The sequence below is a fragment of the Trichomonas vaginalis genome, chromosome V (genome assembly GCF_026262505.1).
Source record: "Trichomonas vaginalis G3 chromosome V, whole genome shotgun sequence".
NCBI classification, from domain to species: Eukaryota; Parabasalia; order Trichomonadida; family Trichomonadidae; genus Trichomonas; species Trichomonas vaginalis.
The window spans coordinates 33851224-33865976 of record NC_067207.1 but is presented as its reverse complement, the minus strand read 5'-3'; the positions used below and the strand labels follow the sequence as shown (position 1 = coordinate 33865976).

General features: G+C 35.7%; 8 protein-coding genes and 3 pseudogenes across 11 annotated transcripts, besides 3 other annotated features; 3 read left to right on the top strand and 8 right to left on the bottom strand.

Moving 5' to 3' along the window:
• Positions 1 to 533: part of a mobile genetic element that runs on past the window's edge.
• Positions 534 to 562: 29 nt separating this feature from the next.
• TVAGG3_0452570 (uncharacterized protein) lies at positions 563 to 763 on the bottom strand (the record flags this gene model as incomplete). The annotated part of the gene is made up of 1 exon (XM_051234674.1): positions 563 to 763. One exon carries the CDS (start codon positions 761 to 763, stop codon positions 563 to 565), a length of 201 nt encoding a protein of 66 aa, XP_051104404.1.
• A 460-nt stretch (positions 764 to 1223) lies between these two features.
• Positions 1224 to 9915: a mobile genetic element.
• TVAGG3_0452560 (KilA, N-terminal/APSES-type HTH, DNA-binding family) lies at positions 1337 to 2176 on the top strand (the record flags this gene model as incomplete). The annotated part of the gene is made up of 1 exon (XM_051234673.1): positions 1337 to 2176. One exon carries the CDS (start codon positions 1337 to 1339, stop codon positions 2174 to 2176), a length of 840 nt encoding a protein of 279 aa, XP_051104403.1.
• TVAGG3_0452550 (uncharacterized protein) lies at positions 3104 to 3556 on the top strand (the record flags this gene model as incomplete). Its single annotated transcript, XM_051234672.1, has 1 exon — positions 3104 to 3556. One exon carries the CDS (start codon positions 3104 to 3106, stop codon positions 3554 to 3556), a length of 453 nt encoding a protein of 150 aa, XP_051104402.1.
• Positions 3674 to 3991, bottom strand: TVAGG3_0452540 (protein of unknown function, DUF4108 family; the record flags this gene model as incomplete). Its single annotated transcript, XM_051234671.1, has 1 exon — positions 3674 to 3991. The coding sequence occupies one exon, from the start codon at positions 3989 to 3991 to the stop codon at positions 3674 to 3676; it is 318 nt and encodes a 105-aa protein (XP_051104401.1).
• Positions 4029 to 5262, bottom strand: TVAGG3_0452530 (annotated as a pseudogene). Its single transcript has one exon. A coding segment is annotated over exon 1 (1234 nt).
• TVAGG3_0452520 (uncharacterized protein) lies at positions 5628 to 6087 on the bottom strand (the record flags this gene model as incomplete). Its single annotated transcript, XM_051234670.1, has 1 exon — positions 5628 to 6087. A coding segment is annotated over one exon (460 nt), but the record flags the coding sequence as incomplete, so codon positions are not given.
• TVAGG3_0452510 (protein of unknown function, DUF4106 family) lies at positions 6335 to 6871 on the bottom strand (the record flags this gene model as incomplete). Its single annotated transcript, XM_051234669.1, has 1 exon — positions 6335 to 6871. The coding sequence occupies one exon, from the start codon at positions 6869 to 6871 to the stop codon at positions 6335 to 6337; it is 537 nt and encodes a 178-aa protein (XP_051104399.1).
• TVAGG3_0452500 (uncharacterized protein) lies at positions 8328 to 8840 on the bottom strand (the record flags this gene model as incomplete). The annotated part of the gene is made up of 1 exon (XM_051234668.1): positions 8328 to 8840. A coding segment is annotated over one exon (513 nt), but the record flags the coding sequence as incomplete, so codon positions are not given.
• On the bottom strand, positions 8997 to 9780 carry TVAGG3_0452490 (annotated as a pseudogene). The gene has a single exon. A coding segment is annotated over exon 1 (784 nt).
• Positions 9916 to 10030: 115 nt separating the features above from the next.
• On the bottom strand, positions 10031 to 11693 carry TVAGG3_0452470 (annotated as a pseudogene). The gene has a single exon. A coding segment is annotated over exon 1 (1663 nt).
• Positions 11694 to 12793: 1100 nt separating this feature from the next.
• Positions 12794 to 13936, top strand: TVAGG3_0452460 (attachment subunit-related family; the record flags this gene model as incomplete). The annotated part of the gene is made up of 1 exon (XM_051234667.1): positions 12794 to 13936. One exon carries the CDS (start codon positions 12794 to 12796, stop codon positions 13934 to 13936), a length of 1143 nt encoding a protein of 380 aa, XP_051104397.1.
• Positions 13937 to 14217: 281 nt separating this feature from the next.
• Positions 14218 to 14753: part of a mobile genetic element that runs on past the window's edge.

The window sequence follows — 14753 nt, the reverse complement described above, 5'->3', positions numbered from 1 at the left end:
CAGAACCACAACAGTCTCCTCAGCAACCTCAGTTCCAGCAAGTCCCTCCACCAAATTACTACCAATTTCCACCTCAAGGTTACTACCCACCACAAGGCTTCCCGAACTACCCTCCTCTGCCTATGCCTTACTTCCCCAACCCTTGGATGTTCCAGCAAGCTCCACCCCAGCAATTCCAATCTCAATCCAAATCGAAGAGAGACCAAGAGTTCGAAGAAGGTCTGAACCGCTTACGCAAAGATTATGCTACTGCCCCTATGGAAGATGACAGGCTTTCAGTCTCTTCCCTCAAATCGACCGATTCGACTCGTACCACAGATTCGGTTCGTGACCGTGAAGACTACCTCAAGCAGTCTGAGAGACTCTTCATCCTACAATCATTTACAGTTGGAGCTCTCAAGAACATGCGCAATTACGAAGGTCAGACACCAGCTGGAGACCGCAAAACAGACGTACTCGCAAGAGCCGTCCAGCTCGTCAAAACAAAGACTGAGATAGTCGACTTCATTCTTGCAGCTTGCCCATACAAGTAAAAAAAATAAACAATTACGAATTAAACTTTTTACTCTTTCTTTTCTGGGTTGTTTAGAGCTGGTTTCTCTTGTAGAAATCTTTCGTACTCTTCCATGGTCATGTAATTGCGAATTTTGTACGCAATTCCAGGTTCGTTGTTTTTGAACCTGATGTATGTAACGCTTCCATCCTCCTCGGGGAAGTAAGCTGCTAACATCTGACCAAGTTTTCTCGGTGACTCGGAGCTCATAAAAATGTCACTTTTTAAACGTTAAGTTTTTAGTCTTATTTTACCCTTTGTTTACCCTTTGTTTGTCAAGGTAGTATTGGAGTGCAATTTCTCCAAATTCTCTGTGTCGGAGTTCTTCAGCATTTTCCAAGGTGTACCTGGAGAACTCAAAAAAGTTGTCAAGAAGATACTGCCATGCTGCTCTTCTGAGTTCGTCGGTATTTTGGAAGTGTTGCACCTTCGAGTCTTCGGACATGAAAAAATGACACTTTTTCTATTAAACCGTTTTGACATTTCTCATGAGTGAGTATAGTTCTGCCGAACCATTGGAAGAGAAGAAGTACCCTTGCTGGCAAAAGACAAAAATAGTTGCCTTAGTTGTCATTGCAATTGTACTCGTAATTGAATTCATTGTACTTCTCTTCACGTACATAAAACTCAGCAATGGTATTTGCTTTAAGAAGCTACCATCTTACTAAGACTAAACATTATTTTTATTGAATTCAGCACAAAAATCATGAATTTCCTTAAGATAGAAAAAATAAAATTAGTTTTATTTTTATTTATTTTTTTATTTTGTATGTAAGGACAGATATGTCAACAACAGAGAACACAACAACAGTTATAGTCCATGAAGCTATAAATGAAGAATACGAGTACATACAGTTTAACAAACAACTCCGTCTCATTCGTTCGGTCAAAGACGATATGTACCAAATGCAAAGTATTTTGACAGCATGTTATGCTCCAGATACTAAGCTTCCTAAAGACTGGTTTAGGAACCAAAGCACACAAGAACTTTTGAGCGAAGCACAGCGAGATATACTTTTTTCTGAAAACAGTGAAGAACAGCGAGTAGGTAAAAAACCCCAGTCGCCAAAACTCTATGAAAATCGTGAAAAATTGCCAAACGGTTTGAGAGGATATTATGTACATAGACTTCTTGTAAATGCTGTTGCAATGTGGGCTTCGCCTCGTTATGCTTGGTATATTTACAGACTTCTTGACGAAATTCATAGACAAGAACGTGAAGAGATGGAAAACAAGCTTGAAGCAAAAGACAAAAGCATTCAGAAAAGAATACCACGTTCGGTACCAAAAGGAAAGGAAAAGAACTATAAGTATATGATTTATACTGAAGAGATGGAAAATGAAGAAGATAAAGATATGGTTATGTTGCATTTAGTCAGAAGAAACAACAAAAGCTTTTACGACCTTGCTAAGATTTACAAATCTGACAGAAATTGGTTCTATCGCGAAAACTTACCGATTTCAATGACCCCAAATGAAGATGTGAAACAAATAGTTCAAGATACGTTACCTCAAACACACTATGATATTAAAGGTTGTACAATACTTACATTCAAAGAAGATTTGTCATTGTTAAAGGAAAAAATAACAGAGTATTTTGACAACTTCAAACAAGCAGAGTAAATGAACTCTTTATTTTTACGCTTGACTTTTTACAATTTGAACTTTGTTCGCGTAGATATGAATTCTGAAAGAAGTATGAGGGTCTTGTATGACTTTGTACTTCTCCCATAGTTCATGTCTGTCAAACTTACCTGCCATGGACTCTTTCATAAGTTCCATGAAATCGTCTTCGGACAATCCGGGGAAAAGTATATGTCAGTAAGTATTCTTTTAACATCCTTACTTAAACTCTTTGCTGTCTGTACACAAATGACAACTGAGATGTTAAAGTGTCTGAGCTTCTTAAGAATTCGACACATATCTTGTTCTCTATTCTTTAACAAAGGATGAGAAGCAAAGTCATCTAAGATAAGAAGACATCTATGAGGGTAAGTCTTCCAATCGTAAGATTGCAATTTCTTCGAAATGTATTCTATCTCTTTCTGTTTGTTTCTGAAGTGTTTCTTCTCTAATATTCTCTGCATTTCCTCATTTGGGTCTTTAAACTTAGAATTTATATACTCATTTATAGCATTATACTTCAAAACTCTTCTTTGGTACTTCTTTATCCAATCTAACAACTCAGTATCCTTTATACATACTAACTTAGACTTCTTTATAATATCTTTGAACGAATTGACGGTTTGGTCAAATTGACCAGAAGTACTACAAATAACAACTAACTCATAGAATGGGTTCTTCTCATCTAGTTCTTGTTGTTGTGCAGCCATTTTAAGATAAGTGAAAGTCTTACCCGACCCAGGTGGTGCAATTAGACCTGTTATACCATTCTGAGCAAATAAGAACTTGTCATGTATAGGCTTTATCTGAGCATTTTCTAACTTCCTCTTGTTCTTGTTTAAAACATTCTCAAATTTTCTTGTCAATGTCAGCAAACTTTTTTTCTAACATATTTTTAGAAAAATTAAAATTTTTATCTTTTAGAAAATGTCTAGCGATTTCGCTATCTATATTCGAGACAAGCTTTTCGACAGCAAAACATCTGTCGACCATAAAATCTTACATAGTGTAAACAAGAAAGGTGAATTTGTTCTAAAGTTCTGTTTCTGGGAATATGACAAGAACCATAAAACATTACAAAGAGCAGTCTTAAAATTTGTCAATGACAGACTTGTTGACAGAGATGACGCCGATTGGAAAGATGAAGTCCAACAAAAGTTCTTAGAATGCAAAGAAGACACATGCGCTGTTCTTGAAGATGAAATAGAAAACAGAATAGATGAGCTATTAAAGGACAAAGAACTTTTACATAAATATGGTTCGGAGAAATTTGACATAACTCCACCAGAAAAGAAGAAGAGAGAAAAGAAAGAAAAGAAAGTAGAAGAAGAGAAGAAAGAACCTGAACCAGTTCCAGAGAAAAAGAAATTTGACATGTAAAAATAAAATTTTATTTTTAGAACATTTCTGGGTCAATGTCAATGTTCTCTTCCTCTTTAGGAGCAAACACTGGCTTAGACTCTAAAATCTTTTTACCCAATTTACCTTGAACTTCAACTATCTTAGACTCATAATATTCATAGTCGTCTGCTTCTTTGGTTCATAAGGTATAACAAGTTTGTATGCTTTGCCTTCTTTAAGGTTTGAAAACCTTCTGTCAAAACTTTCTTTGACTGCTAACAAACCTTCTATGTCTAAGTCTTCAAATTTCGCACCATTTTTAGTCACAATAGCAAACTTAACTGGTTCGATGTTCCAAACTTTGCTGAATGAAGACTTTTCAAAATGGTAGAAGTAAACATTCAAATATGTGAATGGGTCTAGTTCTTCTTTAAGTCCTGACATGTACTTGTTTACTGAGATGAATTTTGCCATCTTTTCTATCGGATAAAAAAATATTTTTTTTTAAAATTTACTCATAAAAATTTTTCTTTGTATATACACCATTCTGTACGTCTAAAAGACTTTTGACATTTGCCAAGAATGTTCGTTTAGACGCTGTCATATAACCATATTCTTGACAATATTGTTTATACGAATCGTACAATGACCTTTCATCTAAACACTCAAAGTCAGTTTCATCTATGAACAGTTCATATACACTCTTGTTTGCTTCTAACAATGTTTGTCTCTCTTCGGTATGTGGAATTTGTCTTGGATTGAACTTTGAAATATCTAATGTCATAAAATATGAGAACAAGTGGTTGTAAAAGTCAGATGTCAAAGTTTCTGCTAAGTCGTCAAAATATTCTGTATCTTGCATATGAGAATCTGACGTTCTGACAACTACATATCTTCTGTCAGAACTTTCTAACTTCATCGGAACAAATTGTTTGAAACCATAATGAAGTTTGCAACATTTTCACAAACTCTTTGGTCTTTATATTTTCTTTCAACAACTCCAACTTTGTCTGTTATAAGACTCTTCAAAGCATCTGAGTTCAAAACTTTTGTTGTATCTATACTTTGAAGTTCATTGCAAACTATAAGTTTCATATTCTCTATTGAGGAGTTAAACTTGCCACAGATGTTTTCTAAGTTTGTCATATTCGGGTTCGAATAGCCCTCTAACAGTTTGCACAAAATATCTGTAAAGAATGTGTTCTTACCAGTTCCTTGTTTTCCAATTATAATGAGAGCAGTTTCATTTTTAGCACTTGGATGTTGTAAGATGTTTGCAAACCAACATAAGATATACTCATAAACCTTTTCGTTTCCATTGCATATAATTTCTTTGACATGGTCTAACCAAGCTTCTATAATATTTTCTTTCCATTCTACTTGTTCATATTTATATCCAGTGAAGATAGAATAGAAGTTTGGAGAAGGTGTATAAACTTTATACCTCGAACTGAAAAATCTTCTAACTTTGACAATAAGATATCCCAAGCATCTAACATCTTCATGCCAACTTGTACGACTTTTATTTTCTTAAGTTTCTGTCTACATTCTTGTTCTGAAACTATTGTTGCTTTAGGTTTGTTAAAGACTACATCCCATTCTTTCATAACATAACATTCTGGGGCAGAGTCGACATAAATGACTAAACGTTTCAAATTCTCGACTGCTTTGTTATAGTCTCTAAATGGACACATATTTCTGAATGCTTGGAAGTCATAAAAATCTGAAACATCTATTCTGTACATTTTTATAAAATAAAAAAAATATTTTTTTTATTCTTGACTTTGTTGTTGCATTTGTTGCATTTGTTGTTCTTGAGCTATTTGTTGTTGAAGTTGTTCTTGTAATACAATACTTTCACCAGTTGCATCTTCCAATTCGAAACTTTCTGCCGTCATTGACAAATACATAGGACATAAAAGTTTTACAGGAACAAAGTTTGCGTCAACTAATGTCAACGTTATACTTGCCAAAGTGTTTGAGTTCACTAAGGTTGAAAATTCTGCATTCGAATGAACAATAGGCAAACCAGCAGAGAAAGTATTGTTTATACGCATAAGTATCTTTTGGTCATAATAGTTTCTGTCGACATTCGAATAACACTTTGAACCTAAGTTTGAAACAATATATAAGATTGGTGTGCTTAATGTCAATGGAATAGACATTCCTTGTATGACACCTTTTCCTGTTATAGGAAACTGTTGGTAGTAAAAACCAGAAATAAGTTTTGTATTATAGCTCATATCGTTTATAGTAAACTCAGTCGGACATCCAAACATAATGAAACCTGCTCTAGTTGCAGCACATGTTACACCCGTCCTTAAAGTATTAAATAAGTCAACAAAACCTGTTGGTGGTATATCTGAGTAAGTATCTTCAAAGGAGTATTTTTTACCATTCACAACAATAAAGTCTTCTGGTGTCAAAAGAGCAAAACAGGCTTTAGTCGTCATTGTGTTTAAGGTTAGTTTACAATATCGTCCTTGAGGACTTTGTAAGTTTGTTGTTATAGAATTATATGACTCAGGGTTTTTAGTCGTAATAGTATAAACCATTATATCTTCTGCCATTTATATATATTTAAAAGTTTTTCTGAAAGTGGAGAAGAACTTCATCTAAACTTTCACATGGCGTTTCTTGAAGTTCTCTGTCTAAGAAGTTCAAATATTTTGTAAAGACATAGAACTTTCCTTTGTCTACACGAACAAACAAAACAGGGTCTTTCATATCGTTCAAAAGTGTGTAAAGTCCTTTACATGAAATAAAGTCTATATTATTTTTCTTCAAACATCTTTCAAGAAGTTTTGACATTTTTACTTAGCAAATAAATTTTAATGAAATGTTGTGGTCGTCAAATATTTTTATGACGTCTGGGAAACTATACTTTAAGTTCAACGTTTCACCTCCTTTCATAACGTATATCTTGTCAATGACATTATATGAAACACCACAGCAACTAATGTCGGGTTCTATTTCTTTGATGTTTATATCGTCTGCCTCTGTCAAAAGTTTCAATAGTTCTTTCAAAACTTCATGAGGTGCAATGACATATGAGTTCACTTTTACAGGGTTGTGTTCGACCAAGTTTAACATTATACTTAAAGCTTGACAAATCTTCTCCTGAGTTTGAAGTTTGTCTTTCAGTTGTTGGTAGTCGTTTCGAATATCTGCAACAGAACTTAAGTCTCTGCTAACTTCAGGATATGTTGGTTGTTCTTTTACAGGAACAATTGTTATACCATCTTCGTCTTCGTATGGTTTCCCCACTTCAACATCTCTGTCTTTGACATTGACAACAACACTTTGACTGTTTGTTTGAGTTGGTGAATTTAACTTCACATCTGCCACCGCCATTAAACCTTTTGAAACACTTACGCTTCTATTTTTCGGAAATGACATTTTACTTAGAATAAAAAGATGGACGTATTCGAGTATCTCTTCGAATTGAAGCAGAACAAAGTTTACACACACAAACAATACAAATACATTGACAGAATAGTTCTTTATACAAACAATGGAAAATGTTATAGAATAGCAGTCTTTGCTGAACCTAAAATATTTCATAAAGCAAAGAAAGTTGGTATAACTGAAATGGTGAAAGTTCTTGAAGCAGACAAAAATATAACAACAAAACTTACAGATATTTCTAAAGGTAAGTTTATCTTACAATATTATGTCAAAACTGGCGTACTGTCAATATTTGACGGAGAGAAGTCAGTTCAAGAACAACTTACTGACCTGCTGCCAAAATCTGCTCGATGGAAGCTGTCGTTATGCCAATCTGAGGAGCCCCAGCAGGTTTCATCGAACGAATCTTCAAAAGAGCATCTTCCGTGAAAAGTGCTATTGGTTTTGTAAACTTCTTTGCTCTCAGTTCATCTGGACCGTCTCTGTCACCAGTATATTGTATTTGTACAGTACCAACAGTTGAAATACCACCCATAAAGTCTTCTGAGTCAGCAAATGGAATGCCAAGCCAAAAGTTTGAACGGTCTCCATTTGTATATTGAGTTTTTTGACCTCCTGTATGAGTCCATACTTTCACATATGGCATAATAGAACTTTGCATTTCAGGGTTAATGGTTGTTGTGAAGTTGTTGTTAAAGTTCATAGCATCTAATGTCAAGTTGTATGACCTCATATCCTCAACTGTAGAATATTCTTCTCTTGGATAATATTTGCCATCTATGTTTATATGATATTTAATACCGGGGTTGTAGAAACAAGAATAGTCATTTATAGTTCGTCTGAACAGTACAAACATAGTATCTGCATGTTTCATTGCAGTTGTTAAAGCAATATCTGTTCTTGCACCTGGGTCAGCACTTTGGTTTCCAACTTCACCTGCAAAGTCTTTGACAGATATTTGGTGTATAGGGAACATAAGTGGAACTGCAATATATTTGGCAGCTAAAGCATTTGAAATATCTGGGTCCAACATATAGACTGCAAGTCTGCTTTCTATTCTCTTGCATTCAAATTTTTCGCATGTGAACTTAACTGGGTCCCAAGCAGTTCCAGCAGCATTGAAATAATAGTTTACTTCATTGTTGAAGTTTGAGAAACCAAAGTCTAAGTCAACTTTGTCTTTGCAAAATTCGAATGACTTGCAGTTCCACTCTGTAATGTGAATGGGTCTTGTGTTGGTGCAATGACTAAGTTATTTTTGCTTGGAGTAAGTTCGATAGAAATTTTTCCTGCCCAGTTTGGCAAGTATCTTAAAAACCTGAAGATGAGGAAAGATGACAAAGGAACTCTAAGTTTCAGTTTTACTTTAGTGGCAGCAGTTCCATTGTCCAGAAAGGTTAACATAAACTCCTGGAACGTTAGGGTCAAGTCTTCTTATTTTCTCAATATTTGCATACTGGTCTGTTTGTTCTCTAGCTTGTGGTTGTACTGAGTTTCTCAAAGCGAACCATTCATAGTTTGCCCATGTTACTGTTTGAACTAAGTCAGAGTTAGAATATATCTTATATCCCATGAAAACTTCTGGAGCATATTGGTATCCGACATAGAAAATTCCATTGCAACCTTTCTTGTCAGACAACTTGGCAGAAGGTTTTATTTCAATGTCTTGTTCCACGTATAAGAATGAGTTGTCAATAGAAATAATATGAAACCTGTCGCAAGCAATATCTACTGTTGTTGAAGAACCTTCTCCAAACTCACCTACGTTTCCATAAGAAACAGCAGTTGTATATTCGTAAGTTCCAGGAACTATTTCTGACCTTCTAATGGCATTGTCGCATTCGTTATACCATTCGGAAACATTTCCGTTCATGGCATCCAAAACTGTTGGCGTTATATTCTGAGCGGCGTACATTTCATATGGGTAAAAATATAGAATAGTTGGATTTATGTGTCATAATAGAACCCACTCGACCAAGCTTTACTTTCTTCCTGACTGAGTTTTTTTTTAACTCTTCTTTTTCCTTCATTGCCACTACTTTCACTAGATGAAGTTACTTCTTCACTACTTTCACTTTGTTCTACTCTTCTTCTTTGGTGTCGCTTTTGGTAACTTGCCCTCTGCTTCAAGTTGTTGCATCTTTGCCTCATGTTCACCTAGTATGTTGTAAATTTCCCATGTCCTTTTTGCCTTTGGGCTCTGGTCGCCCATCTCAGGTAACCTATATCCTAGAAAGATTTTGTCATAGTTTGTATTTGAGTCTTCGCGTATTGTTTGCATGACTCTTTCCTGAGTTTCCGGTTCAAGCTCTTCAAACAGAGCTTGTCCATATGGAATAAGCTCGTTTCCAAATATATGTTTTTGTAGCCATTCTGGTTTTCTTTCCATGTTACCAATAATATCTTTTGTGAATGGGAAAGCTTTTACCCAATGTTTCAGTCTTGCGTCATTTATTTCTGTAGTTGGTTTTATTTTGTCAAGGAACATGTTTTTCAATACTAACATTTCATTTGGTACTGTCCATTTGAGTTTTCTTAAATATTCATCCCTTCTCAGTTCATTGTCTGCAAAGTAAGTTTTTATGACATTTTGTAAACTTTCGTTTGCAAGGTCATGTACAATAGGTTCTCTTCCTTCTCTCCCTAACTTTCTTTCTAAACTCTTCACCAAATATACCATCTCTATGGTTCTGTGTAGTTCTTTGAGATAAATGTTCTAGAACGTCAGGTGTTATATTTCCATCAGCCATGTTCATTTCATACTGGTCCAAAATATCTGCATGTTTCATATCTTTCAATGGCATTAAAGCCGCGCTGAAAATACCAGCTATATCTGGTTCACCATTCACTTCCATTGCGTCTACAACTTCTTGGAATTGTGGTTGTAAGTTTATGAACCACCTATCCGGATTAGCTTTATGACCCCATCTCATTGTAGTTCCATAGTCTGCAGAAACAAAAGTAGGTTTGTTTCCATATTGGTTAGGTTCTGAATGAACTTTAAACAATGTTTCATTTCTATATGTTTTGTTGAAATTTAACCTTTTATTTTCACCGAGTTCAGCCAAAGATTGAACGTTATATGGTCGTAAGTAAAAAGGATTGTTGTATTTGCGTACACTTTCTTTCAGTCTTCCATTCTATGCTGAATATTTTCATCTGATGTTGGAGTCTTTTGTATGTCGGCGAACATTTTTCGATATTCTTCTACTATGTCAGCTGAATTTTTCTTAGACTCTTGGAAAGATTCCATATTCTCCGCATACTCTTGTTGAGGGTCAAGATTTTTCGGCTGTTCCAAATCTTCATCTAGTTCTGTGAAGTTAGTTTCCAAAGGAGGGACTTGTTCGTTTCCTTCAGGCTCTTCTAGCTGTTGTTGCTGAACTATTTCTTCCATGTCTGGTTGTATCTGAACTTCTTCCTGTGGAGTTTCTTGTACCTCATCTGCTGGCATTTCATATATTCCGAGACCGTTTTTAACAAGTTCCCTATTTAAGTCATCCGCATTCATAACCTTTCTTCTTTCGTTCCGTCTCTATTTTTTACGCGTTTCATGAAGATAGTTGAATTATCATTTATCTCTGACACCAAATATCTCGGAGTAAATTCATCCATGTCATTTGGATGATATGCTATTAAATCATATCCCTTAGCGAGCTTGTATTTTCCAGGTTTGAAATTATATCCCATTTGGTGCTGAACCATAAAGCTAAATAGGTTCGGGTCAGTATTTCCTTCCTTGAACTTTCTAATAGCTTCTTTATATCTGTCACTAAAGTCAAGAGTATCTGGGTAACCATAATTTCCTTAAGCATTTTTAAGAATTCTTGGTTTCCTTGTTCTCTACTTCTTTTATGTCCTTGCTCTGTTTGTTTGTTGCTGTGCAGTGTTTTGAACTGTTGGTTGTGTGCAGTGTTTTGAACTGTTGGTTGTGTGCAGTGTTTTGAACTGTTGGTTGTTGCTTGAACTGTTGGTTGTTGTGTTGGTTTTGGTGCATGCCTGTGTCTGTGTCCATGTGACGATGTAAATGTTTTAGGTAGTCCTGGTGCAGGTGCTTCTCTTGGAGGGTTTGGTGGTATATAAGTTCCACCAGCTGGCACATATGTTCCATCTGCAGCATAATGTCCTACCTGACTTTTCGTTTTAAGAAAGCATTTACTAGGTCTGTTTTGGTCTGTTGTAACTCTTTTTCTTGACTTTCCACAACAGTTGCTCTAACGGCGTCATAGGCACTTTGAACTGCCTGTCTCGTTGCTGCATCTGTTATTTTCGTCATATTTTGTGCTACTTCTCTTAACTCTTTGTCGAAACCTTCAGACTTCAGTTTCTTTCCAGATGAGAAGTCGTTCACTAGTTTCACCTTACTATGAAGAGCTTCGAAGGCGTTCTTAAAGTCAGCATTCATTAAAGCTTCATTTGAACTGTCTTCATCCGCTTGTATTTTTGTCCTTATTGACCCTATAAGTTGGGCTGCTTTGGCGTTGGCTTGGGCATCTAACCAGTCATTATTAGCTTTTATATATTCTGCGCTTTTCATTGCCTTTTGCATGGCTGCGTCGTTATTTTTACTTTCTTGTGCTAAGTTTTCATACTGTACGGTTTGGTTTTGCAACTGTAAAAGTTTTTCTGCCTTTACATTTGCTTCAACTTCTTTTTTATACTCATCGCTATCCATATATGTCTTCAGGGCTTTTTGTTTTATCTCTTCATCTTTCAGTACTTTATATTGAGTAGTATGGTTTTTCAAATTTATAACATCTTGTTCCATTTTTGCTACTTCTGCTGCTTTTTCTGACACTTTTTTCGCATATTCCTCTGTACTTAGTTCTTTCAGTTGTTCTTCTTTCTTCTTTTTCTCTACGTTTAACTCATTGAGTTTCTTTGTGTGTCTGTCATATTCTAGTTTCTTTTCGTTTTCACTTATTTGTTTCTGTATGTCTATGTTTGACTTTTTGACATCTGTTATTTGATTTTTGAGTGAACTCAAATTCATTTGACTTTGAGGGTTATAAGCTGTTCCGTCTGCAGCTCCACCATAGCCCTGCCATTTTCGCTAAAAGTGCCGCTCTTAAACCTCCACTCTGTGCACCTAATAACTCGGTTTAAAAGCATAGGGTTGCTTGACATTTGTTGCAACATAGTGGGGTCATTCATCATTTGTTGTTGCAACTGTTGTTGTGGTGTCAGTTTTACTATTGGATGTTTCAATGCTCCCTTCCTCTTACGTATATTCTTACGTAGCTTACGTGGCATTTTAAGTGAAGTTAAAAAGCGGTTTTTGACAGATGTTTATATGACACTTTTTGTTCAGCACAAAAAACTACTCGGTCAAAGTGTTGTCAGTTTTGTAAAATAACCGTCCTATCTCATTCTATAAGGGGGAAAAGGCTTCTCAAAGTATACTTCCTTGGAACGCCTGTAACTTTTCCTGTAGCGACGATAGACCCTTACTTGTCCGGACAAAGGTATACTATTTTGAGTGCTCTACAAAAAAGTCAACGGCGACGACTCTCAAAAACCGTTGTGTAAAAAGTTTTACCGTTGGACAAAAAAGTATATATAGAAAACAAAAAACGTTTATAGTTCATTCAATATTTGAGATGGAACGGTTTTCCAACGGTAACTATTAAATAAAATAAAATTATAGAAGGGGTCTCCGTTGACGAAAACGGTTTATTTTAAACTTTTCTATGAGTTGTCCGAAAAAAAAACAGTTCATTTTTCATAATGGAAGGAAGAAAAAGTGTCGCAAACAATTCGTCGACTACCTCTGCAGTTAAAGTTCCTACAACTTATGTCTCACCATTCTCAAAACCCTTACGACCTCCCATAATACCAAAGCAACTTCCTCATACAATTCAAGACAATTTGTCCAACAATTTGAGTTCTTCTTCTCAAAACACAACAGATACAGTTGTCCAAACAGCACCAGAACAAGTTTCACATAGTTCTACAATTCAAGACAATTTGTCCAACAATTTGAGTTCTTCTTCTCAAAACACAACAGATACAGTTGTCCAAACAGCACCAGAACAAGTTTCACATAGTTCTACAATTCAAGACAAATTGTCCAACAATTTGAGTTCTTCTTCTTCTCAAAACACAACAGAAACATCTGAAACAGATTTACAACCAGCACCAGAACAAGTTTCACATAGTTCTACAAGTATGTTAACAAGAGCACAATTTCAAGATTTAATTTCTCTTGAACAATATTCGAGTAACGAAACACAAAGCGACGACTGTAACCTCTCGCTACCCGAATCCATTCAAAGAAAATACGCCATGAAAAGACTGAAATTGTTGTATAAACTTCTTAACAATTGGGGGGTCGAAGACAACACAGATTATAGTGAAATGTTTAACAAAGTCATAGAATCTCTTAAACCAATTGAAAACGACATAAAAAATCCCGGTGTTCTTGTAGACCTTTTCGCCTCAAAATTACCAGTTACAACTAATCTAATAGCAACACAAGCTATAGAGCAATTTATTTTATGTTTTCCCAAGCAATATAGACAACACCTGAGGGAAACAAGAATAGGAAAATTTCAATTGGTGTATCCTACAACATACAACTATTACGAAGAAGCAAATGAATATGGAGAACTCTCGTTCCATTTCACACTTTCAGTTCCTGAGGGAGAAGAAAAAGCAATCTATCATGTACAATCTCTTGCAGGATGTGAAGGAAAACCTCACATAATAACTACTGTTGCAATTGACAAACCTGCAAGAGTCGAAGACGATGTTTTGTTCGCGTCCATTGCTGGTTTTGGCATGGGAGAACCAATTCCAATTTCCCATTTCACAGAATACTCAGCACAACATTTTCAAAATGTAGAATTCGTGTTCTACGACCATCAAAAGTTCCTGCTAACAAAGCCAAAGAAACAATTTGTCTCAATATTTGTTGCTGGTCATGTGGCTGACAAAGAGCCATCAGATACTGACTATGAAGAAGAGGAGGAGGAAGAAGAAAACGATAGCGATGTCGTTCTTATCGAATAAAAACTTTAATTTCTTACTATATAATTTTTTAGTTCTCCTCTAGGTTTTTTAGGGGCTAGAAGGGGCGCAGCCCCTGGAAGCCCCACTACCTTTTTTTTTTTTTTTCATTATCCTTAAATGCTCGACTATTTATCTTTAAATAGCAACTTTTGCATTCAATTTGTTCCACGATGAAATTTTTAGCGAATCGTGATGTAGATCATAAACACTCACAATACAATTAGACTTTGAATGTTCAGACACTTATTGTTAAGAGGTGCTCACAAAAATACCATGCAAAAGGGAACAGGACAAATTTGCCACACGACACTTTTTTTAAAAAAAATTAATGGAGCGGAGCGATACTCTGCTGCAGGAGCCCCAAGGCTCCCAATCATTACGAAAGGGAGCCTCAGGGCTCCTGAGAATCCATCAGCAGAGGCCTTTTCATTTGGCCTCTGCTGATCAAAGATTCGGCGAAGCCATTCTTCGTCTCAGGAGCCCCAAGGCTCCCAATCATTACGAAAGGGAGCCTCAGGGCTCCTGAGAAACCTCTTTGAGAAGGTTTTCTTAAAGAAAACCTTCTCAAAGATGATTGTCAGCATTCACTCAAAATCTACCAAGAGTTTCAAAGTTTCAAATCTATCTGAAATGAAGCTTTGAATCTATTGTATATCTAATTGTAGAGGTACCTTTTCAAAATGTCTTCTATTGATTAAATTTAATCAGTAAAAGTCATTTTGAAAAGGTACATCTCTATAATTGCTATTGAGCATTCACTCTTGGAACCTTGGAGCTCTTGTGTAGTGCATGAAAACTCCAAGATTCTAGCATAAAA